Source organism: Platalea leucorodia (assembly GCF_965183815.1).
Source record: "Platalea leucorodia genome assembly, chromosome: 18".
NCBI classification, from domain to species: domain Eukaryota; kingdom Metazoa; phylum Chordata; class Aves; order Pelecaniformes; family Threskiornithidae; genus Platalea; species Platalea leucorodia.
Genome location: NC_138840.1, coordinates 5,137,171 through 5,159,980, shown reverse-complemented (window position 1 = coordinate 5,159,980; position 22,810 = coordinate 5,137,171). Strand labels below are relative to the sequence as shown.

The window sequence follows — 22,810 nt, the reverse complement described above, 5'->3', positions numbered from 1 at the left end:
CGGGCAGCGCTGAAAAGGGAGCGGCAGACAACAGTGATGCTCAACAGGATCTCACGTTTATTATTGAGAAGTGATTAATGGTGAAAAGAAAGGCAACGCCCATTCCTCATTGGCTTAACAAGAAACTGAAGAAACATATTCACTACACATTTTACAATATTTCTTTTTTTTTTTTTGTCCAAAATTCATTTTCCTGTAAACAAAACAAGTTTTTACCACTGTTCTCAGCTTTCAAAATCAAATTAATCCAGGCTTAATCTGTAAATCCGTATAATGCACAAGAACAGAACATTTCTTAGGACTCCTAGTACTTGACTTTGAGTAACAAAGGGTCAGAGAAAAATGAACCACCTTTAAGACACAACCTCATGGACAATTTCTGTTCAATTCTTCTTAGGCCAAAACCCCAACTTCCTCATAGAATTCCTCCTCTTCCAGGCTGGGGTGGGAGGGAGAAAAAAAAGAAGTTACTCCACTTTCCGTGGTGGATGTTACAACTCGGTGTTCCAAGTGCAAATGTCAAAACCAGGGGAAGGAGGCGCAAGGGGGTGGAAGGAAGGGAAGCGGCGGGGTTTAAAAATTAGAGAAAAAAAAAGGCATATGCCACTTATGGACTTTAAAATCCAAAAAAACATAGTAAAAAGACAAAAAACAAAGCGTATGCTCTGAAATCACAACCAAAGCCAAAAGAAAGGGGACAGGTTTTACCTATACTCTACCTAGAAGGGATTTTTTTTGTTGTTTTTGTTTTTTTAAGTCCTATGTCTTGTGAAATTCCAATACTTTTTTTTTCCTTTTTTAAACTGCAAGTTTGTAAGAGTCTTTTTGAAGTCAATGAAATTAAGAAAAAAAAGTCCTAATTCTTTCTGGGATATTTTTGCTCTTTCTTTCTCTCTCTGAAAGACAGCTGGGATGCAATCTCTGCTGCAGTCTCTGTGGGAGGAATGGCCTTTTACTTGACACGGCCTTGGCGTTCCTGCAAAAGAAAAAAAGAAGAACACGTTAGCCGAGAGCAGTTTTATTCACCGCTTTCACACATCAGCATTTCAACGCGTGGATCTGCGACGGAGGCCTGTCCCATGTGAGCGAAGCCTGAACAAGAGTATTTCTGTGGGCAAAGGAGGTACCGTGACCGCGGACGGCTAACGTGACGATGCGTTACGCTGCTTGGGTCTACCAGCTCATCACGTTTCCCCTTGACGAGGGCTGTTGATACCACAGCTCCGCTCCCCTTCCTCTTCCTCGCTCACGTCCTTCGGGAGAGCCCGTGGCTCTCCCCAGGACAGACATCACCAGGCTGCTCCAAGCTAGAGGTTTAACAGCATAAAGAGGAACAGACGGGGGGGGAAAAAAAACAACCAAGAAGGACAAACTGAGGAAAAATTGGTGAAAAAAAGCGAGTCTAGGTCAGTGCTGAAGTTTGCAGCTGCAGTCAGTGCGGGCTGGGAGCGGGGTGACAAAGCTCCCCACCCCGGGCACGGAGCCACAGCACCCACAAGATCTCTGCCATCACCAGGCTGGGAACCGGCACAGCAGAGCGGGAGAAGGCTTGGGCGGCTTTGGGAGCAGGACTCGGGAACGCTGCGGGGATCAGAGCCCCTGCATCGGGGAGAAGGAAGAGGAAGCGAGGAACGAGCGCCAGGGCCTGCGGCACAGCTCTGCCGGAGCAGGGCAGCCCGGCTCCCCGGGTGCTGCACAGACCTGCGGCTACACCTGAGCTCACGTGTGAGCATCCGAGCAGTTCAAACCTCAGTCGTGACATCTGCCTCGGGCTGCAGGGGCTGAAATAGCCCACAGCTACCAGCAGAACACCTCACTGATAACTCTGAAACCTACTGATGGCATCTCACTTGAAAACCAACAGGTTCACAAGGGTTTTTCACGTAATGCTACCACCCCCTCGGTGATCATCCACATCTCTGCTCCAGCGCTGAAGGAACGCACTGTCCAGACAAACCTTTGCACCAAGCTGAACAGGCAGCACAGCACCAAACACACCCAGGCATCAACGGCATGATATCCTCCCCTGTGCTGAGCACCACATGCCACAGTCTCTTCTCTGTTAAACCCAAACCCAGCAGCTTTGCACAGAAGTGGGTCTAGACTATCCCAAAGGGTTAAGAGATGCTGCCCAGCCCATGTTCAAAGCGCCATTTCCAGATCGTATGACACCACCTCAAAAATAAAACCTGTCAACAGCTAAAGGGCTCTTGGCTGATGCTCCTCCCTGCCTCTTAACCGCATCTCCTTTGAGCACAGGCAAGTCCCTGCAGTCTCTTGTGTGAAGGGCACTACGGCGTTTTGGCTCTAGCCCCCACACTCAGTGGTGGAGCGAGTTACTCGCCACCTAAGCCAGTCTCGAGAGATGCCAAGTCCATCCCACCTCCACAGCACAGCAACACCTGCAGTAGGTGCCCGCTGGCAGAGCCAGACAATGTGGGTTCTCCCCGGTGTTAACTTACGTCACTTAGAAGGGACACTGTTAGGGCTCTGACAAACTGAAATCTGGTTGTTTCAGCTCAGGATGCTTCCCTGCGAGTCTGCTGCTCTGCCCGGGGCTGGTCCCCTGATGTCAGGGCAGCAGCAGAGCTGCCTGCCTGTTGCCCCCTGCCCCACGCTAACCTGGTGATCAGAGGCACCTTCCCTTCCACCTCGGCAGCTCGCTGGCAGGGGGAGCACGCGACCTCTGCCAGAAGCATGCGGGTTGCTCGAAGAAACAGTGTCCTCTGCCACCGCTGCTAAACCCGGGGAGAGCTCATCTTTGAGAAGCTTCAATCCCGGGCTAACAGCATGTATAACCATCTATTCTTAAAAACCTTCCCAAAAAGGGAGGACTTGCATCCAGCTCGAAACAATACCCCAGGCTTTGGCAGCCCCTCAGCCACACACACACAGTGACCCAAGAAGGCTTCAGCTCCGGCTCCTCTGCACAAGCTGGAAGGCAAAGCAAGCCCTATGTGATACCGTGCACAGATTGCCTTCTGGGGAAAGGCATCAGATGAAGGCACACATTCTCTTCAAGAATATTTGCCCCACATAAGTCGACTTAATTCTCCTCTTTTCCAGTAAGTCTGCCCAAATCTGTTGTAGGTGCTATCTGTTGCTAAAAAACCATTGCACAACAGCAAAAAAATACCTACCACGGTGAGAAGCAAAGCCAGTCTTGAACGTGAAGTAAAACAAGCGCTGCAGGGAAAGCCACAAATCAGAAGGAAGGTGCCAAGCCTTGTTCCTTCTCTGCTGCCTGGCTCGGCAGCCAGCACATTACACTAAACAAGGACAGATGGCAACGTGACGCATTCTTTCGGGAAGAAACTGCAACTGCCTGAGCTAATGCCTCCGTCTTCCCGAATGCAGACATGGGATAAGCCGGCTGCCAGGTTCAATCGCCCCCTCCTCATCGGCAGCCAGGGCCAGTGTCCCGGGCTGGCTGCAGACGGTGGCCAAAGCTCCTGCTGAGCACGCCGCCCCGTTAGGTGACCAGACGTACCCCCATTAGTCACTTCTCCTCCCTGCTGTGAAGGTGAAGCGGCTCCGGAGGCCACTGCCTGGTTAACACAGCGAGCAGGAAACAGGACCCAGCCTCGGTGCAAAAGTGACCCCCCCTCGAAATCCCAGTGTGCCAGAACAGAAGGCATCACCTTCAAAAGAGAGGCTGGAGTGAATGTCCCCATGTCCCCAAGCTAGAAGCAAATGCCTGAAGTGAACATCTTCATTTCAGGGTGGATTATAACCCAATTTTTTCTCAACCCAGTCTTCTGTTTAAAACCTCCTGCCATTCAACCTCAAAATACCGGCGCAGAACTACGCGCTCCCCTCCATCAGTGCTGCACACAGGACCCTAAGGAGTCCGTAACAGAAAAACGCAGCATGACATCTAACCAGACCTGCTGCAGGCTCGCGAGGGGCTGACTTCAACACCTACCTCGACCTGTCCTGCCCTGCGCTCCGTGAAGAGCAGGGCTTTAGGCACAGCCAAGCCTCCGCCCCAGGAGATGCGGAGGCAGCCAGCCAAGAGCTCTGCCCAGCCGAGCAGGCCCTGCTGAGGGCACTCCTGCCAGGGCTCGATGGCAGGGAAGGAACAGCTCTCTACTCGCCACTAATTTCAGTATTGCTTTTCTTGCTCTTCTCTGGGAGATTCACAGCCGCTCTCTTGCATCTCCTCCTGGGAAAGGCAGGTAGCCAAGGCCTGAAGGATTTTACATCATCTAATCTGCCAGCCCAGCTGCAGCACATCCCTTGAACACATCTTGGTCCTTGGGGTGTTGCGGAGTTACAAGTGAGCACCCAAATCAGAGCAAAGTAGCAAAGAGCTACCAGAACACATAGCAAAGGTCAGCAGTGTTGCAAACGTTCATCCTTCCTGGCTCATCTTCCTCCGAAATCACAGGCTGTGAGATGGTGTAACCCACAGCCCATCCAGCTACGGGACAGCCCAGGAGAAGGCAGAGCAGCATCTGCACGCACACGCTGGGCTTTGCTCTGGCATATAGTCCCTGGAGGGCAAAGAGATTCCATCAGAAAGCGTTTTATTCTCTTCGGCTGCACTTTCATTACACCTGGGCCATGTCTTCTTGATCCATGTGGGAGGACCAAGAAAAAAAGACACCAGCTCAGACTCTTGCCTCCATCTATCAAATCCCTCAGCAAGCAGAGGGGCAGGAGCACGGCAGCACCAAAATGGCTGAAGAGCAAAGCGATATGCCGATTACTAGAAAGACGCATGCCATCGCTCACATCAAGTGCTGACACCCACACACCACGGCCAGCGTGCTCCTGGGCTGGCGGTGTTCAGAGGCACCAAGCTCAGACAAGGCAAGCATGTGTAAGTAGGAGCCCTCTGTAATCATCCCGCTTAAGCCACTTCAGTCATGTCACCGTGTCCCCGGGGGGCTGCAGCAGTGTCACAAGCCAGGTCCTGATAATAGCAACTGAACGAGCTGGTGGAGAAGGCTGATGAGAGATTACCTTATCTAGTCACATTGTGGGGAGCCAACAACAACAAAAGGCTCAAGAGTTTGCACCGAGAAATGATGACAATAGCCGATAACGCTGCATATTTGTTCAGAGGCTCTTACCTTGATTAACAACCAAGGTTCAACCTCGATACTCCTTGGGCAAAGGTAAGGATACTATTGCCACACTACAGATGGGGAAATAGAAGACTATAATCAAAGGGAGGGCCTGGAGAAGAAGCAAGAGCATGGCTCCCAGCTGTGCAGCATACAAACCACCGTTTATTTGGACCTGTCTGACCCAGAGCACAGTGTAGCAGCCTGAAGACATGAGGCAGGCCAGGAAGCAGCCTCAGTTTCAAACTACAAGCAAAAGGCATCACTTTCCCAGTAACTGCCCACAAAGGAACAGCAAGAGATCACTTCATGAGGGTATGGTCGATGCTATCCCAGTATCATTGCCCAAAGGGCTGAGACACCCAGCAATCAAATACCAGCCTTAAGACACACACACCCAACTCTCGCTCACAGACGCTTTGCTCAACAGCCCGACTCAGCCCACGACGCCCGCTGCAACGCCGCGGCGTTTTGCTGTTTGAATTCTCCTCCCAACGCTGCGGCCTATGGCGCACTGGATGCAATCCTGGCAAACAACGCAGCAGGATTTCCATGTGCCCGTGTCTCCGAGGTAAATGTCTGACTTGCCTCACAAATCAGCAGTCACGGCAACCCGTTGCCTCAGACGTGCCCAGCACAGCCTTCCCAGCAGGATCAGCTCAAGGCATGGTCACAGTCAGCACAAATGATGGACGATGCATCACTTTTTTATTATGCTCATCTGCTCCACAAACAGCCTCGAGTCCTAACTGATTTACAAACCAAACATGAGGTTTTCCTGTTGTCAGCATTAGAAAGCCATCAGAGTTGCAGAGGAAAGCTACATCCTAGTCTGCCTCCCCTAGGAAAGGGGATAAAAATCAGGTACAGGGATCTGGTTGTGGTCAGTCGTCTTCATCCTATCTCTTGTTCACGTAACGGAGCTCACCACCAAGAACGAAGACAGGAGATATGCAAATAAAAGTGACTGTCAGAGCAGGAAAGACCTTTTGTTTTACAGATCAAACTCTAACGGAGCAAATCTAAATATCCACACAACCCCAAAAGGAGCAAACTCGCATCACTGGAAAGCAAGCAGGGGTGCAACCGTGCCTGCTCAGCCCCTGCAATTCAGACTCTGCCCCCAAAACTGCAGAAAGCAGCGGGAAGCACCAGTGTCCCCTGCACCACACTGAGCATGCACGGCTGGGCAGTTAGGAAGTTCTGGTTTCCTCTCAAAACCCAAGCACACTGCGGCGTTGCTACACGCCAGTCACCTCGCCATTTAGTCAGAAGGATATTAAGTCATGGAGAATAAATACAGAACAGCAAGATGTAATTCTTCAGGTACAGCTGTAAGCCAAAACATGCCTTAACGTCAGGGAACATGAACAGCACAGTGGCCATGCGCTTTACATCAGACATTGAATTTCCCTGTCAGAGCAACTAGCTTGGGGCTAGGAGGACACGAAGAGTGCCAGGACTTTCCACCTGCAGTGGGTTTTATACCGGCAAGGTGGTCCCAGCTGTCAGACACCAGCAGGCAGGCTGCTGTTCCCTAACATCTTCCAAGGCACCTTTAAAACTGATGCAACCGATTGCAAAGAATGAACCTCTTCTTGCTTAAACATCACATTTGATTGCATGAATAAAGCAGCTCAATTCCCAAAACCATTTATAATTACCCTCCCATAGAGCGCCTTGTCCCACAGGGCAAAACTCGTGCAGGAAACAGAATGATGAAAAAACGAAGAACATACATGAATATTCAGAGCAAAGAGCAAGGCAGAGCAGCCTGGGAGGACTCCCAGTGGCACTCCATGCTAGAACGATCGGACTCCCACTAAGGACTGGAACTGGACTTGCTGCCTTTGGAGCAACAAGCAAAACAACAACGGCACAAGTCCTTTCAAGTCATTAGGATGGAAAATAAAATGCTTCTTGTCTTACCGCAGGGAGTCTTTATTCTTCCCTGTCGCTACAAGGGACGAGAAGTTTGCCACGTTTCTTTTTGCAGTTTGCTGCTTTAAGCAGGCCAACACTTCCCGTTTGGGCAGCTCAACCTCCCCACTACAGAGCAGGGCACTTGGCTTTGACCTCTCTGTCCACACTTAAATCCTCACAAAGCAGGGAAGTTAAGTAACTTAATAGCATGGACAAAAGTAATGGGAAAAGTCAATGTGAAAGTTTAAGCAAATAGCGTTGAACTGCATTTACCAGAGGCTCGCTGAGCATCACACCAGAGTTTTGATCTACACCAGATAACAGACGAGTGCTCCTTCTCATTTGGGTTTACATGAAATGCGTTTCATGACTTCAGTTACCTTAAATCATAGCTCACGCAGTAAGTATTAGCACCTGAAAACAAGTGCCATGTGAGTCTTTAGAAAAGGAAGGACCCCCACTTTAATGTTTCAAAATCTTCACTGCTGTAGAGTTAATAACGTCTTTGTGCTGTGCTCTACCACGCAAGCATAAAGCCAAGGACTGAGTGATCTTGCGTGGAGAAAACCTGTGGAGCTTCACTGGAATTTGTGGTTCCATATATTCATAAAAGATCTAGAGAAAGTGAATAATAAAGTGACAAAGTTTACTGATGATACTAAGCTATTCAGGGCAATAAAAATAGCAGCCGACTGTGAAGAAATGGAGGACTTTGTGAGAAAAAGCAGCTGAACACTACAGTGAATCTGGTCTGCCTGGTTTAGGTAAATCAAATGACACGTAGGAAAAAAACTCTAAGATGACAGGCTCCGAACTGACCATTAACAATCGGAAACACGATCTCAGGGTTACAATTTACAACTCTAGGAAAATGCCTACCATCAAGAAAAGTAAACAACATTCAGAAGAGATCGTTATGCCTTTATACAAACGCAAGCTGCACCTCTATCCTGAGCAGTGTGTCGCTCTGCTCCTCTCCATCTCTACGGGCACGCAGAAGAACGGGAAAAGGGTCAGAGAAGAGCAACAGGGACGAGCAAAGGACAGAAGGGTTTCATCTGCAGAGCCACTGTGCTCCAGCTCTTGAGCCTGGAAGAGACACGACTGTGAAAGCAGAGCAGGCACAAAGAGTACATTGAAATCAACTGCTCGCCACCTCTTCCAACGCAAGGACTAGGGAGTATCACGAGGCAGACTCAAAGCAAACCAAAGGGATGTGTTTCTTTACACAACACATAATTAAGTTGAAGAACTTGCTGCCGCAGGATCCTGAAGATGCTCTAGGAATGCATCAACATCTTGGACACGAAGAGAAATCATGAGCCATTAAAGACAAAGATACATCCTCTGGTCAAAGAAATTCCCGAGCTACAAATTGTTAAAGGCAAGGAAAACCTTCAGAGATGGATAAATGTGTGCTTGCGCTGTCCTTATGGGCATCTGCTCCTGACCATGTTATTGTTAGCTGCACACGGAGCTTTTTACTTGGAAAAAGAGAGCAAGGATGCTCGAGCAATGTCTCTCTACGTGTCCATCGGATCTGCAGATCTCACAGCCACCAGGGATGCAACATGAGACTACACAGACTTACGGTCAGACCCACTGCAGTTGTTCTTGTGTTTGAGGCTAAAATACTGCCTCCATCCCGAATAAGGCAGAAGAAATACTTCACGCTACAAGAAAAACCACACAATATTCTGTATTATGAAAGGACAAGAGGAGATCTATTTGCCTATTTCTGTCAACCATGAAGAGCTGAATTCACAAGCTGAAGTAAAAGAGCCAATACTCCCTACAGCCCCTTGTGTGTACCCTCATTTTATTGCCACTCGAAAGGGAACACATAGCAGTATTCACTGGAACACGGTTTTATATTTCAAGTTTTTTTTCCCCTTTAAATATATCAAGAACACAGCACTCAAATCAGCTGAACCCCAATGCAGGCTGGCTTGCAACAGCCCAAAGGTTGATGATCAGGACTTTGTGATTTCTTAAAGACCTGCAGATGATGATGGGAAATTCTCTGAAGTAGTTTTACAGGAGATGGCATCAAATTAAAATAACTTCTGCGTGTGTACAGATACACATAGGGAAGGAAACTAAAATAGCATGGTTTCTTTTCTCCCCAAGATTAGAAACAAAACAGAGTTTTAGGTAGATTTTAGCTAAGTCTTCTAAACTGGTATTACATTACAAGAAATAGCTCTGCAGTAAACCAGGGAAAAAAAAAAAGCTCAGCATTGTCCTTTTAACATAAAAAAAGTTCTAATGATATGGAACCACAAATGCAGTCTTAATTTCCAAGTTCTTGCTGCAGAACGGCTTACAAAATCCAAATGCTTCATTATTAACTGCTCAAATGCACTATTACATGACTTATACACAATTAAAAAGCCTCACACTGGGCAGCTAGGCGCTGGAAGGAGCTACAATCAACTCTCTATCCCAGTCACCAGCTTGGATAATGACAATCCTTGTTAACGGAGACTTCCCTGGGTAACTTTGCTACAGTAAAAGCAGGGTGGCACTGTTCTCGCTGGCAAGCGTCCAGCGTTTTGCACCACTAAAGAATTGGTTTATTAACTCACAAAGCCATAAGACAGTACAATTACTACCAGGGACAAACAAGAACATCCAGGAAAACAAGAAGGCTCTAATAATTGCAGCAAAAACGATTGCACAGTTCAGAACAATAAGCTTCCGAAATGAATAAAAGGTCACGTAACACTTTACAGGAGACAGAAAAGAAGAAAGCGACTTCTTTCAGACAGCAAACTGTTACGGAATTACATTTTCATTAAGAACAAGCAAGGAACATTGTACATGAAGCTATTCTTGATGTGTTGCATATATACAAGGTTCATGTCTTCAACAGTTTTCTTGGGATCCTAATCAGCTTTCAGCAACATCTTATGACTCGCTGCATTTCCACACCAGACAGAAGTTCCAGGGAACTGAAGAGGACCATGCCCCGGTGCTTTCACTGAACAAAATAGCTGGCAAACACTTATCTTCTAAGGAAAACTACTTTTTCTGCGGAAGTAACTGTTAATAAAATAACCCGAAACACAACAACTGTGTCAGTAGCTATTTACCTCAGTGTCAGCAAGTTACGCAGACCACTTGGAGCGGGGGGGGGGAAGCCACCGCTGCTGACACCTTACACACTGCCTTCTTGCATACCAAACCCTCCACGTTGCTTCTAGGGAATTTGCCAGCCCCACACATGCAATTTCAACTCAACTGCTGAAGGAAGAACAAAGTCTTTTTTTTTAATTTAAGACATTCATTTGAAGTCATTAGTATGTTCATAATGAATGCAATTAACATATTTATAAGAACGATCAGTTCAGGTTATTCTGCCACTGGGAGCTGAAATCACCCAGCCGAGGTGAAGGTAACCTGGGTGGGAGGGGGCACGAGGCCTTGCCCGCACCAAGCGGGCAACAAATGAGTTGGGAACAAGCTCACAAGAGCAGGACGTGAAATGAACTCCCCCTGCTCAAGGCCATCCCTGTAAGAGTGTAACCTCATCGCATACAGCCTGCACTGTGTCGGGCCCTGCGACTAGAGAAGACCAGCTCTGAATCCCATTACCAGTCCTCAAAAAACAATTTTAAGCAGTGCATCTCGACAGCTCCTTAAACCAGCTTCAACAAGTCAACTTTAAACATTATATTTTATAACCTGTTTTATTATTTTAGAATAGTAACAAAATGTTATATTAAAATATTATTTTAAAGACTGCTAACAAGATATTAACAGCAAGAGGCAGGGCTACGAGGCAAGTGCAACAGGCTTGCTCTTCCACCACGCAACTTCCACTTCAGTTGCAGTGAAATGGCTCCGAGCTGCACCCATTTTACAGATGGGGAAATAAAGTCTTACAGCAGAAAGTAAGGATTAGAGCACCAGCTAGATCTAAGCCTTCCCCATCAATTTTCTCCTGCCTTTGAAGAAAGCTAGAACACAATCAAAAAGAATGCCCTTTGCAGTGCTGGCTTAAAGATATCGTAAGGACAAGGCACTCCTTATGTCAAACAGCCAGTACCAAACTACCAGAATAAGCAGCACGGTTCCTGTTTCCTCTATTACTGGGCAAATACACGAGCACGGACACTCACATACAGGATTTAAAAGGCCTGGAAATAAACTGAGAGAAACCGCGAGCGTTGCGGAAGAGCAGAGGGTATTCGCAGCAAGGAAATTCTGTTCTGGTGCATCAATCAATTAACTTCGCTACGGCCAGGATTTGGAGCAGAAAGAGCAAATAGCCTTGGGATCACGGGATGAAAGGAACTGTGCGAGTGCAAGCAGTGTTCCCTTGCTGTCATAGGACACAGTTGACTTTGCCTGGATATGCAGTATCGAGGAACGGAATCTCATAGTCAGAAACACTGTCCTGTTGGATAGGGTAAAACCAAAGCAAATGCAGCACTAGCCAGGACGACTGTAACAGCGGGAGAAAAGCACTAGCCCACCCTATAGGAAATATGCTCTCTCCTCCCCACCAAGATTACAAATTAGGAAGAAAAAAAGAGCTTTGCAAAATACATCAGAAAGCATTTCTTTTTTACAGCGACTGTGAAATATTCCGCTAGTCTCAAACAGACTCATATAACCCCACTTAGTTTTCCCTTAAATCATATCTTCTAAGGGGGGCAGTGACACTTGTCACCATTAATGCTCCTTTACCCAGCAGATGGTGTCAGCCGAGACACAAAGCAGCACATTTCCAGAAATAATAGCTCCAATCTGGCAAATCACACCTTTCTGTTTCGAGGCTGGTGTACCTCAGCATGAAAAACCCCACAAAACCCCACCCCATCCTGCACAGCTCATCCTGACGCAACACCCAAAGTCCCAACGCAAAGTGTCTCTTACCAACTGCAAACCTGACAGCTGAGCACTCTGGCCCTGGAAGGGACAGGACAGGACTGGTTTTCATGGGATATCCTTCCTAAAATCCCTGGAACCTGCAAGTAGCCAAGTACCCTGGACAAGGCAATGGGAAAAAGAACCAAAATAAACTTCCCTTAGAGCTGACATTCATTGCTTTTCCAGAAAACACAAGCTGTTAACCTTTCACATGCAAGCAGATCACTAGCTAAGATCTTTATGTTGAGGTCACCGCAACATTCCTGGAAATACAAGTGTATTACTGTGGGCTAGGGATTTTTCTTGTTGCTCTGTTGGTTTTTTTTTTTTTTTTTTTTTTTTTTTAACAAAGATAAAACAGTCCTTACAGCGAAGAAGTTGGTGACATGCTCTACCACAAAAGCAGCTGTTAGGGTTTCAAGAAGTCCTAAACTGCTTCAGGTAGGATCGCACTGGGAGTCAGCTTCATCATTTTGGGTCAGGAGAACATCCAAACCTTTTTAAAAACTGCATTAGTAGAGCGAAGCAAGACACTCGAAAGAAACGGAGATTAGTCTCTGAGGAGGAGATGGGCAGAAGTGGCAGAAAAGGACAAGCAAGAGCATGATTTCAGTGCTTTCAACGCCAAACTGTTTACCCTCCTTCACCAGCCAAAGGGAACAGCACGAACACTAAGCAAAGCATTTTTCATATGATTTCCGGGAACTATTTTAGGGAATTCTGAAGAGTGAGAAGTATAAAAGAATATTCAAGAGTTCTCAGACTTTCATAAGAGCTCATCCATCTGCTCGGGTAGCAAGCAGGAATCAAACTGTAAATCAGACAAAGGTTCAGGCAAATCGAAGCCAAATGAAACAACTGCAGCTTGCCAGAAGTTCAAAACAAGCCAAACCTTGAGACATTTAAGCTTCAAGGAACAGGAATGCAGAACATTAACATATCACCGCCATCCAAAGACTGGTGGCAGAGACAAAGAGCTGGGAGCAATGGGATTTCCCTGACACAAAAGCAGCTTGACAGACCGCAGGCAGGGAGCTGCGCCACGGCTGCTGCCAGAGCAGCGTTTTAACTTTCCAATGCCTCAACTCTGGTTTCTGATTTTTTTTTTTTTTTCAGGTGATTACCTGAGATGCTTCAAGGCAGACATAGCATGGCTTGGGATTTTTGCCACCCGCAGTCCCAGGGTAAGCATTAGCATTCACTCCGGGGAAAATAAAAAACCTCCTTGAGCAAAAATGACTGCTTCTCAATGAAACCATGAAAGAGCAGTTACAGAAACCTCAACCATCTCCAAGGCTGCGTCAGCGAGCGATCGAGGAGGTCAAACTGTTGCTGAAAGAAAGACCAAGTCACTTCCTCCGTGCCAGATGTTACAGGGCAAGGGCCCTGAGCATGCAACAGAGTGAGTCAATGGTAAAAAGCAAACACCAACTGTGTATCTACAAGACTCCCTCCTTGCCTATGAATTCCAGAGACATATGACTAAGTTCCCTTTCAAAGAATAAACGTTTTCCTGATCAACCGCTTCTGCGCTGGAGTGCCACACTGAATCAGCTCAAACATCAGTTAGGAAGGAGGCGCTGGCGCACTGAACGTCGCTCAGCTACCGTTCTGCTTCTGACCCTCCTACGCTAGCACGCCTCAAAGAAACTGAAGAAAGCAGAGGACGAGACCTCAAAATACAAGTGAAAAGATGAGTAAAGACAGTTTACAGTTTTAAGAAAATTGCTAAGCCACATTTTTAATACCTTAATGATTTTCAGACATTACAAACAGCTTGCAAACACAGCAGCCTTCCAGCAGAAGAGACCACCAGTCTGTCCGCCTTTCCCCCAGCCTTCCCCACTCCGTTGCTCTTCCTTCTGCCTGCTACCTGCTTACGTTTACCCAGTATTAACTCTTCTCATCCGTCCACCCCCCACCTGCCCTCCGGCAACATTTCTCCCCCCTCTGGCATTCTCCCACTGGGCCAGGGTCTGCCCATCTCGCACTGCAAACTGTTGCTCCCTAAAGTCAGATCTGGAGCATATGAGAAGTCCCACTTCCTAAGATGCCCCGCACAGACTAGATTTCTGATCGCATTCAAAACCTCAGGTAGTAAAAGAGAAATCACCACTTCAGTATAGGCTGGATACCAAGCAGAACAATTTTAGGATGTGAAGTCACACAAAATATTCAGGTTCTCACAAAAATGAAGTTTACACCTCCACACCTTGCCACGTATTCCTCCCTTACAGATTTTCTTCAAGCACAGTAAGTGCTAGGGTATCAGTTGCAAAACGTGACCACCTTTGTGTATGGGTGACGTTATTTATACAGCCAATGATGCACGGAAAATATATTAAAAAAATTAACAGCTGCATTCACCGCCACGGTGAGCAGTTGCAGCTCCTGATTCAGTTCTTCAACCCTTGGGTGGAAAATTCCCCATTGCTGAAACTAAAGAGATCATCAGAAAACTTGGCAAACTACCAGAAAGTTGTGCTAATGCTAATTTGTAATCACTGTTTTGATCAAATACAAGCAAGACCCCTATTATGGGGAAGGTTGGCCACAAGTGACTAACACAGCTGCACCCAAGTAAGATTCAAGGCCTGCTGGTCACTGAATTTTGGGCAGAATTTTCAATTAGCAATCCTCTCGTTAAGGAATCAATGATGACAGCAGGCTTCGGGCCAACGGACCCAAGCGGTGAGCTGGCGCAGCTGGGCAGGCAGCGAGCGCATCTCATGTGCCACGCTGCTGGGCAGTGCCCACGCAGGCGACAGCCCACCGGCTTCAAACACAGCGGAGCTCGCTGCCGAGAGGAACAGAATGACCCGCGCCGCGTCCACCGGAGAGAGGACAAGTAGTCACGGACTTAAATTGCAGCAAGGGAGATTTAGGTTGGGCATTAGACAAAGCCTTCTAACAGGAAGGATAATTAAGCATAGGAATAGATTGCCTGGGGAGGGACAGGAACTGCCATTCCTGAAGGTTTCACAAGTGGTGGGAAACATCTGTCACGCTGACCCCGCTTTAGGTAGGGGTGGATCAGGCGGCCATTCAAAGACCCAGCTCTGTTTTCTAACAACTCCCCAAACCCCCCACTGATCTCCTACTTTATACTGTTCCGATCCAGGAGCTGACAATAGCACGGAAATAAATTTTGTTTAGAATACGGTACTCAGGGAAGGCTGAGATTTAGAGCAACCGAAGGGCAGTGGATTGCAGGCAGGGCCTGGGCAAGCCTCCTCACACCACTCTGCCAGAGTGCTGGCACCCATTTCCACCCCAAACAGCGGCTGCCATCTGGGTGGCGGGTTCCACGTGCGAGCACGCAGCTAGCCAAAAGGCAGACTGATGCCCACCAAGCTTGCTCACAAGCCCATGCCTTCGGGCCCCGGATTTAGTCCGGTGCAAGGCAGCCCTCCTCCTTCTCCTGCCCCACAGGACTTCGCCGAGACAGACAAACAAGTTACCTTTTTAACATTTTCCTCCTCCTCTTGGCGTTTCTCATAGTGTGAGAAGTCATCAAAGATGGAGGTGGTGTGCTTGTAGGTGGCAATGATTTTCAACACCTGCTTAGCCTTTTCCAGAGGCACCTCCTGAGTGTCCCTGGAGTTGGTCACTGGTTTATTCTCGTTGTTCTCTAGGCGGATGTGCCGCAGCTGGCTGTTGGGAACGTCCTTCACAAAAATCCACCTGACATCAAAACGTCCCTTCCACTTGTCCTGGGACCACACACCCGCACACGTGTTATAGTCCACAGCAGATTTCATTTCTGCTACTCCGCAGAAGTGACCGCTACCGTTGACACTGAACAGTAAGTAAACGGGGCCCTTCCCGTTCATGGAGCGATAGGCGGCATCCAGTCTCTTGTTGCCGTGCTCTGTACTGCACCAGATGTTATATTTAATGGAACGGTGGATATCGTCCTCAGAGTAACTCTTAATGATGAAAACCCGGCCGTGTTTTGGGTTCCAGTCAAAATCCTTGGGGTTGTAGTTGTTGACGGATCTCAACTTCTCCAAGACTGGGTGCGGCTCCGAAGGAGCAGAACCAGAACTGGCCTGAGACTGTCCCACTCCGTTACCGTCCACTCCGTTTTGACCGAACCCGCTGCCACGATTACGAGGGGCAACCCAGCGGGTGGGCTGAGCCGCCTGCTGCGGCACGGGCAGCTGGGCCGGCTGCGGCGGTGGTGGGGGCAGCGGCTGGGGCTGCTGCCCGCTTGAAGCCTGTGCCACCGGTGGGCTGTTATTGATCTGCTGACCCACGGGCTGGGGGGACACCTGGGCTGGCTGCTGACCAATATTCTGAACTAAAGCCTGCGAGGGGGCTTTTGCCACCGGCCCTTTGTTATCCCAAGTTCCAATATCCATGTTATGTTTTATCGGAGGCGGTGGAAGACTTGACCCTGCAATGCCGTTCTTGGTCTTCAGCTTGGGCTGCTGCTTAGCCGGTTTGCTAGCGATGTCAGCCCAGGAGGTCGGCTTTGGAGGAGCGATAGTAGCTGGAGGCAAACTGTTAGATGCCACGATATTACTGGTAATGGATCCACTACCAACAGCCGAACCAACGACTTTCGGGACGCTGCTTGCAACATCTGTGCTGCCCAGCTTCAGAGCTGCCATCCCTTGGTCGATGGTGTTCATGCCAGGAGCCTTGTTCAGAGTCTCGTTAGCAAAGGCAGATTGCCCGTCAATCATCGCTCCACCCAGCGAGCTAGGGGCATAGGCGTAATTGCTACTATAGCCAGAGCTTTGAGTGGATTGTCCCTGAGAACTGTTATTCCCCCAAGCCGAAAAGTCAATCCCACTTGGAAAGAAGTTAAAGCCGTGCTGCCCAAGAAATGGAGTGCTGCCAAGGGCCCCTGGCTGCCCGAACATCGCGTCTGGGAGAAAGTGAGGCTCCCCGTTGCTCAGCTGTCCGTAAGAGGTTAGGTAGGGCATGGGTGGGTCACCCCCCGTAGACCAGGCAGCTTCGCCTAAGGAGTAGGAGAATCCAATGGAGGGACTGTAGTAGTTTGGTAAGTAGGAATCGGACATTGCAGTGTATGCATTATTCTGAAAAAAACAAAAAATAAGCACTGAATAGTTAGAATGAGTTGAGCAAATTTCAAGGGACCAGGAATAAAAGCCATCTTAGACTTCCCATGCCCCACCTCTCCCTACCTTAGGGCTGGGCAGATAAACAGGCCCGGCCTTGAAACACCTCCTTTGTTAGAAGCGCTCTGAAAACGGTTTCGTTGCCAGAAAGATTAAACACAAAGGCTTAGCAAGCTTCCCATGCTTAGACGGGAACGCATTGCGTTCCTGATGCATGATGTGGGACTGGACACCAGACTGCCCCAGAGCTCCTGCTCAGGCTATAAAACCAGTATCTTACCTAGCATCCAAATATTATCTTTTACTTTTTGTAGCTACTACCAAAGAGGGCTTGTCTTGCCTGGGTAACGTACGTATACACCTTAATTTTGCTGGTTGGGGGGGTGGGGGTGGGGAAGGACTCGGAGAGAAGTGGACTATGGAGGAAAAAGGTCCAGTGGAAGCGCACTGCCAAAATCATGAATGTCCCTAATTGCCTTCCTTAGCCCCTCAAACTTATTACCCATGAAAACAGCTTTATCCCTACAATTTAAAGTTTCAGAGCTCAAAATATCCCAAGAACTTGCAAACAAACATGGATTTAAAGCCTCATCCTCAAAACACAAACTGCTCCAATGCTGCGGGCACATACTAAAAAAATACCTGAAAATGGGGAGTAATCAAAAGGGTTTCAACAGGAGCCTCTTATAGCACGGTGACAGCAGCAGCACAAGAAAGCAGGCTTCAAATTCAGAGAGGAAAAAAAGCTGCTCCATGCCTTGGTCTCCCTTTTAACATCCAAGTAGCCTTTAGGTTACGAAAACAAATGCCTAATTTTACAATTAAGGAAAACTCTCAGACATCACCAAGATTTGCTTACATGAAAAACATCTGTCATTTTGCATTCAAACCAATGCCCCCTCCGGGGAGCGGTTAACGCCACGCTAATGGACATTATCATCCCGTAATTTGAACCGCTGTGCAGACAGCCTTGTGCTGTACAGCCGCTTACATGCCAACCCAATGCAGATGAGATGAAAGTCAGGTTCAGTTCCCATTTAAAAGCTTGGCTTGCAGCAGGCTCTACTCCATTTTTCGTTGAATCACGTTTCCACGTGCCAAGTGCAGCTCCCAAGGGACTTCATGCCATACTGAAATCTATGGAGGCTCTCAAGATGGCTCTGGCACCCTCCAGAAACAGCTGGTTTGCCTCTCCACCTTCCACTGAGTTAAAGGAAAGCAACAGGTTTGGGGCTCACCCAGCCCCAACTCGACAAAAATGAACAGGAATTATTTAACATAATGTGTTCAGAGACAAGGTTTGCTTTGTTGTATAAAACACTAAAAAGCTTTCTGTGCTATTTCATGGCATGAATGCATGAAAACTCAGAGACACCCTCTCCAGCCTTTCCGTTTTCCCAAGAAGGGGTCCCAAAAGCACATTAATAACAAAACTAACTCTTACCCAGGGTACAGTTTTACTAATTGAGGAACTTGGTCCTGCTAAACCCAAACCAATGAACGATCTTTAGGGCTCAACCTGTCCAAACGCACGAATACTGACGCTGACTAATTTGTAAGGCAAATGAAGGAATTTTAAAAAATTATTATTTTGAATCAGCAAAGTCTCTTCAAAAGATAATGCCCTCAATTATAAGAGTAACAATATACTCTCCTGGAAATTAGCTTTAACGGAACATAAACATGCTGGCCCATACCTAAAACCTGAGCCCAGCAGGCGGAGCAGCACCTTCCTCTCCGCAGGCTTCTCCCTCAAAGCACACGAAGCACATCGCTGTCAGATGAAAACCTGTCCCCTTGTCACTTCAAAATATTTTCTTCCATGCCCTTATCTGTTTAACTTCATGAGATATTTTAACATAGCCTGTATTAAGCTACTACCTGTAGAGTATTCACCAGCTATACTCATGGAGTAAGGAGGGAGCACAGGAGTTAAACAACAGCTGAGCGCTGCCAGCTCAAAGCAGATTTAAGGCAGGCCCATTGCTCTTCACTACCTGAATGTCTAGAACTACACTTCGCTATCAAACACGCCACCTCGCTCTGCTACCCTGCACTCGCACAACTGACACAGTTACTGATTAGTATGCAAATAAACTTCAACGGCTTTTAATTCTCTCCAATGACTAAGACATTTTGTACAGTTATTTCCTCAAATTCACAATTCCTCTTCACCTCAAGACTAGAACCAGGGTTTAAGCTCACTTATTGTTGCTGTTGAGCTTTTATTTTGGTTTTTTTTAAACTGTTGAAGAATCACTTACTGTGTATCTGAGCTTTAAAATACACAGTAACCTAATGTACTAGGCTGACAAGCTAGTAACAGTCACACCTGAAACGGCAGCTCCTGAATGAAGAGCCATGAAACTTTAGGACTTGTTAGGCAGTGCTTCCGTGGAAAACTTGGAAAGCAATTCCAGAAAGCACTCGCGTTACCCTGCAGCAGTGGGCTCCATTTAATTCATTTTCCAGAGCCTTATCTGTAACTCCCTTTCCCACCTTTGGAAAAGAGGTGCACACTTTGATACCTTTCTGGTTTTGAACCTGGCTGGTCGGCTCAGCAGAACCATGGTCCCTTCCAGACTGAACCCGAGGGTTTTGTTTTCTACTATATTGAGTGCCAAAACACGGACAAGAGCTGATGAGCAACACAGCATGGAGAGAAACTGAAATAAACTCCCCTAAAGTTTCCTTCAAAGTTAGCACGGCACAGTTTACCTCACTCCTGCAGAATTTCTAGAGCAACCGCTCTGCTCCACCTCCTGGGGCACGCTCCAATCACTGCCTTGATTTTAAAAAGTATTTTTACCAGTGTGACGCATGCAAGAAGAAACTAAATATTCAGAAGTTGTTGTTCTTTGCAAAATAGGGTAAGATACCACGTTGCTTCTAGCGTTTTATAGTAACCTCTATTCTCTTCAGGAGATTTAAATAAAACTACACTTTGCAGGAAATACTCCCACATTCAAAAGGAAGCTGGAAATTGGCGATGTTAATTGCTGGGATAGAAAAAACCCACCATTAAATGAGAGCTCCTAGGAAAGTAGCTAGTTTCATTCAAGACTTGAGAAAGTAATCACACTCTCTCGCCCTATGGAGGTCGAATTTATGCTTGTAACTTTTTAGGGAGCTGAATGCAGTAAGTTATCTTAATGGACAGGTTGAATTCTGAAGATTATGAACAGCTGACAGGACCTTAGAGACTATTTAGCCTCATGTCTTTAGCACAAACTAGGAAAATACTTGTTGAAAATTTAACTGAGACAGAAACCTGTTCTTGTGTTCCAAGAAAACACACGTCACTTATGTGAAAAAAATACACTGATTAGTAGAAATGATTGAAAAAATACAGAAAGGGAAAACCAGAACAGCTTATTTTTACTAATCACAAGTGGAGAGGAAAGAGAAGCCAAGAGAATGACCTAACTACTCCAGTGCTACTACAGATGTTTATCTATAACACTAACTTGTACCATCTAATCAGCTGAACTCTGTCTGTTATGTGTCACTCTCCTACCACTCATTAAGAAAAACAAACAAAACCCAGTTAACAGCAGAGCTAATCCTAAATAGAAAGTTAAGAGGAAAAGTATCTGGAAGTCTGACTTTCAGGAGCTGATCACAAGCTCTCCAGCTTGACTTCTAACTAAAGTTCTCACGAAGTCTTAACAGCCTTTATCACATGTGTGGTCTGTGGGGCTTCTTGGTGAAAAATAGAGAAAACCCCATGACACGCATCTTCAGCTTCCTTGGCAGAGAGATAAGAACGTTGATAGCATCCTCCAGAAGCCCTCAGAGCGTAACTGCATCGCGTGAAGCAATTTCACAACGCAACACAGCGCATCTCCTCGTACGGTGTCAAGAACCAGAAACCAGCAAGGAAACAAGGTCATAACAGTAAAACTGGAAGAGCAGAAATAGTAACTTCAAGGCAGCTGCGTTGAAAAAAAACGAGCTGAGGACCAACTGTAGGGAAGTCCTTACACCCCCAAAAAGTTGCTAAAACCTTTATACCTCTCGCACCACAACCTAATGGATTTTAGTATTTTCTGCCTGGAGAAAGGCATGTATAAAAAAGCATATTATGATAAGAAACCAAGCAAACATTAAAATGCAATCAGCGGGGACAGGGAATGAGTGGAGAATTGTCAAGGATGCCAAATTCACCTTTGCTAGAGAGGAGGAGGAAGCCCCCGGGCTCTGGGCGCTTCCTGCCCGTTAGCAGGTACTCTTACTCACCGGCCGGGCCTGGGGACTCAGGTAGGGTTCGAAGTCATCATCATTTAACCCATCCTTCTGATGCACAGATCCGTTTTGCACTGAGAAAAAGATTTAGAGCGTTAGAAAGAACTCTGCCGATAAACTCCACCATTTACCAGCTTAAAGCGTTTAAAGACAGACCTTATAATATAACTACCGCCCAGCCCAGAGCGGAAAGACACTCCGCCACGGCACAAGCCCCCTTTAACTGCAAACTTTCCCCAGGAGCGACGATGGGCTTCACAGCTCGCCGTTTGTTTTCCTCCCAGCCGCTCCGCCGGGCGCAGGCACACGCACCCGAGGATGCGCCCGGCAAATTTCGCAGGGGATCCTCCCCGTCCCTCCCCCGCGGCCACGCTCCCCAAAGGCGCAACTTTCCGGCGGGATCCCCCGCTCCCCGGCCCTCCCCGGGCTCTCTCACCTTTGTTGCCTTGGCCCTTGGGTCTCTGGCGCGGCGGCGCGGCATGGAAAGAGAGAGGGAGAGAGCGGTGAGTCAGGGGGGCGAAGCGGCCCCGGCGCGGGCGGGGAGCCCGGCGAGGCGAGGCCCGGCCCGGCCGCGCCGCAGCACAATGGAGGCGCGGCCCTGAGGTGGCGGAGGAGGCGGCGGGGGGTGGGGGGGGGAAGGCCGCGGCCGCCGCCCGCCCCGGCCCGGCCCGCGCACCCCGCCGCTAGGCCCCGAGCCGCGGCCTCGCCTAGCGGGCCAGGCCCGGCGCCGCCTGGGGGAAGGCCGGGCGGTGGCGGCGGCTCTCCTACCTGCTCCAGGAGGCTGCTGGCCGACATGGCTCCGCGGCGGGGCTGCTGGCGGGGCGGGGCGGGGCGGGGCGGCGGGCGGCGGCGGCGGCTTTGTCCGGGCAGCGGGCGCGGCGCGGCTGCCTGGCGGACTCCGACTCGCCCGCGGCGGCTGGCTGGCTGAGGCGACGCTCTAGCCACCCCCTCGCCTCTCCTTCCGGCCCGCGTCTATGGCCCAGGCCCGCCGCCTCGCGCCCACACGCGCTCCCCGGGCGTCACGCGGCACCGCGCGCGCGCCGCGCTCCCAGGCACAATGGCGGGGGGGCGGGGGGGGGGGCGGCGCGGTGCATGCCGGGCCGGCGGAGGACCGGCGGCCGTAGCGCCCCCTCTCGGGCGGGCGCGGGAGCGCAGGCGGGGGGGTGCGGGTATTGGGGGGGGCCCGCTCTTAAAGGGCCAGGCGCCCCCACTGCCCCGCTGCGCTTTTCCAGCAAAAAGAATGGCAAATCCGAGGCCCGGCTGCAGCCCCCAACTCTGCTCGGTCGCACCCCAATAGTTTAGATCCCCCCGTTGCTCAGGGCACGGCCCCCAGCCCAGCACCGCGGGGTGCGGGGGGGCCAGGGGCCACGGCCGCCCTCCGGGACCCCCGGCGCCAACCCAGCACCCGAGGGGCCCGGAGCAGCTGCCCTGGGGAAGCGCAGCCTGCCCAGACCCTGCCCCTTTCCCAACCGAGCGCATCCCCGATCCAAAATCCACGGGATCTGGTCCCCACCGCCTGCGCCAGGCCGGCACGACTCGCGACGCGCTCCCACCGCGGCCCCCAGCGCCATCGGAAAACGGGCGCAACGCTTCTTCCCCGCC

At 49.0% G+C, this 22,810-nt stretch overlaps 1 protein-coding gene across 3 annotated transcripts; it reads right to left on the bottom strand.

Annotated features, from left to right (window-relative positions):
* Positions 1-56: 56 nt before the first annotated feature.
* YTHDF2 (YTH N6-methyladenosine RNA binding protein F2) lies at positions 57-22,219 on the bottom strand. Of its 3 annotated transcripts, XM_082329379.1 has the most exons (5): positions 21,977-22,219; positions 21,645-21,669; positions 21,203-21,282; positions 15,335-16,921; positions 57-976 (listed from the first exon to the last, which is right to left on the bottom strand). In XM_082329379.1, exons 1-5 carry the CDS (start codon positions 22,001-22,003, stop codon positions 953-955), a joined length of 1,743 nt encoding a protein of 580 aa, XP_082185505.1. In that variant the 5' UTR covers positions 22,004-22,219; the 3' UTR covers positions 57-952. The 3 variants fall into 3 exon arrangements, with proteins under 3 accessions (XP_082185505.1, XP_082185506.1, XP_082185507.1); XM_082329380.1 differs by lacking the exons at positions 21,645-21,669; positions 21,977-22,219 and having other exon boundaries at positions 21,131-21,215; XM_082329381.1 differs by lacking the exons at positions 21,203-21,282; positions 21,645-21,669; positions 21,977-22,219 and adding an exon at positions 17,606-17,712.
* Between the last annotated feature and the right edge of the window lie 591 nt (positions 22,220-22,810).

Excerpts from the sequence above, each read along its gene's own strand:
- YTHDF2 (XM_082329379.1), bottom strand. The coding sequence starts at position 22,003 with ATGTCGGCCAGCAGCCTCCTGGAGCAG. Across the intron at positions 21,283-21,644 it reads CAAGGGCCAAGGCAACAAAG|TGCAAAACGGATCTGTGCAT; the intron begins GTGAGAGAGCCC and ends TCTTTTTCTCAG. Across the intron at positions 16,922-21,202 it reads TGAGTCCCCAGGCCCGGCCG|AATAATGCATACACTGCAAT; the intron begins GTGAGTAAGAGT and ends TGTTTTTTTCAG.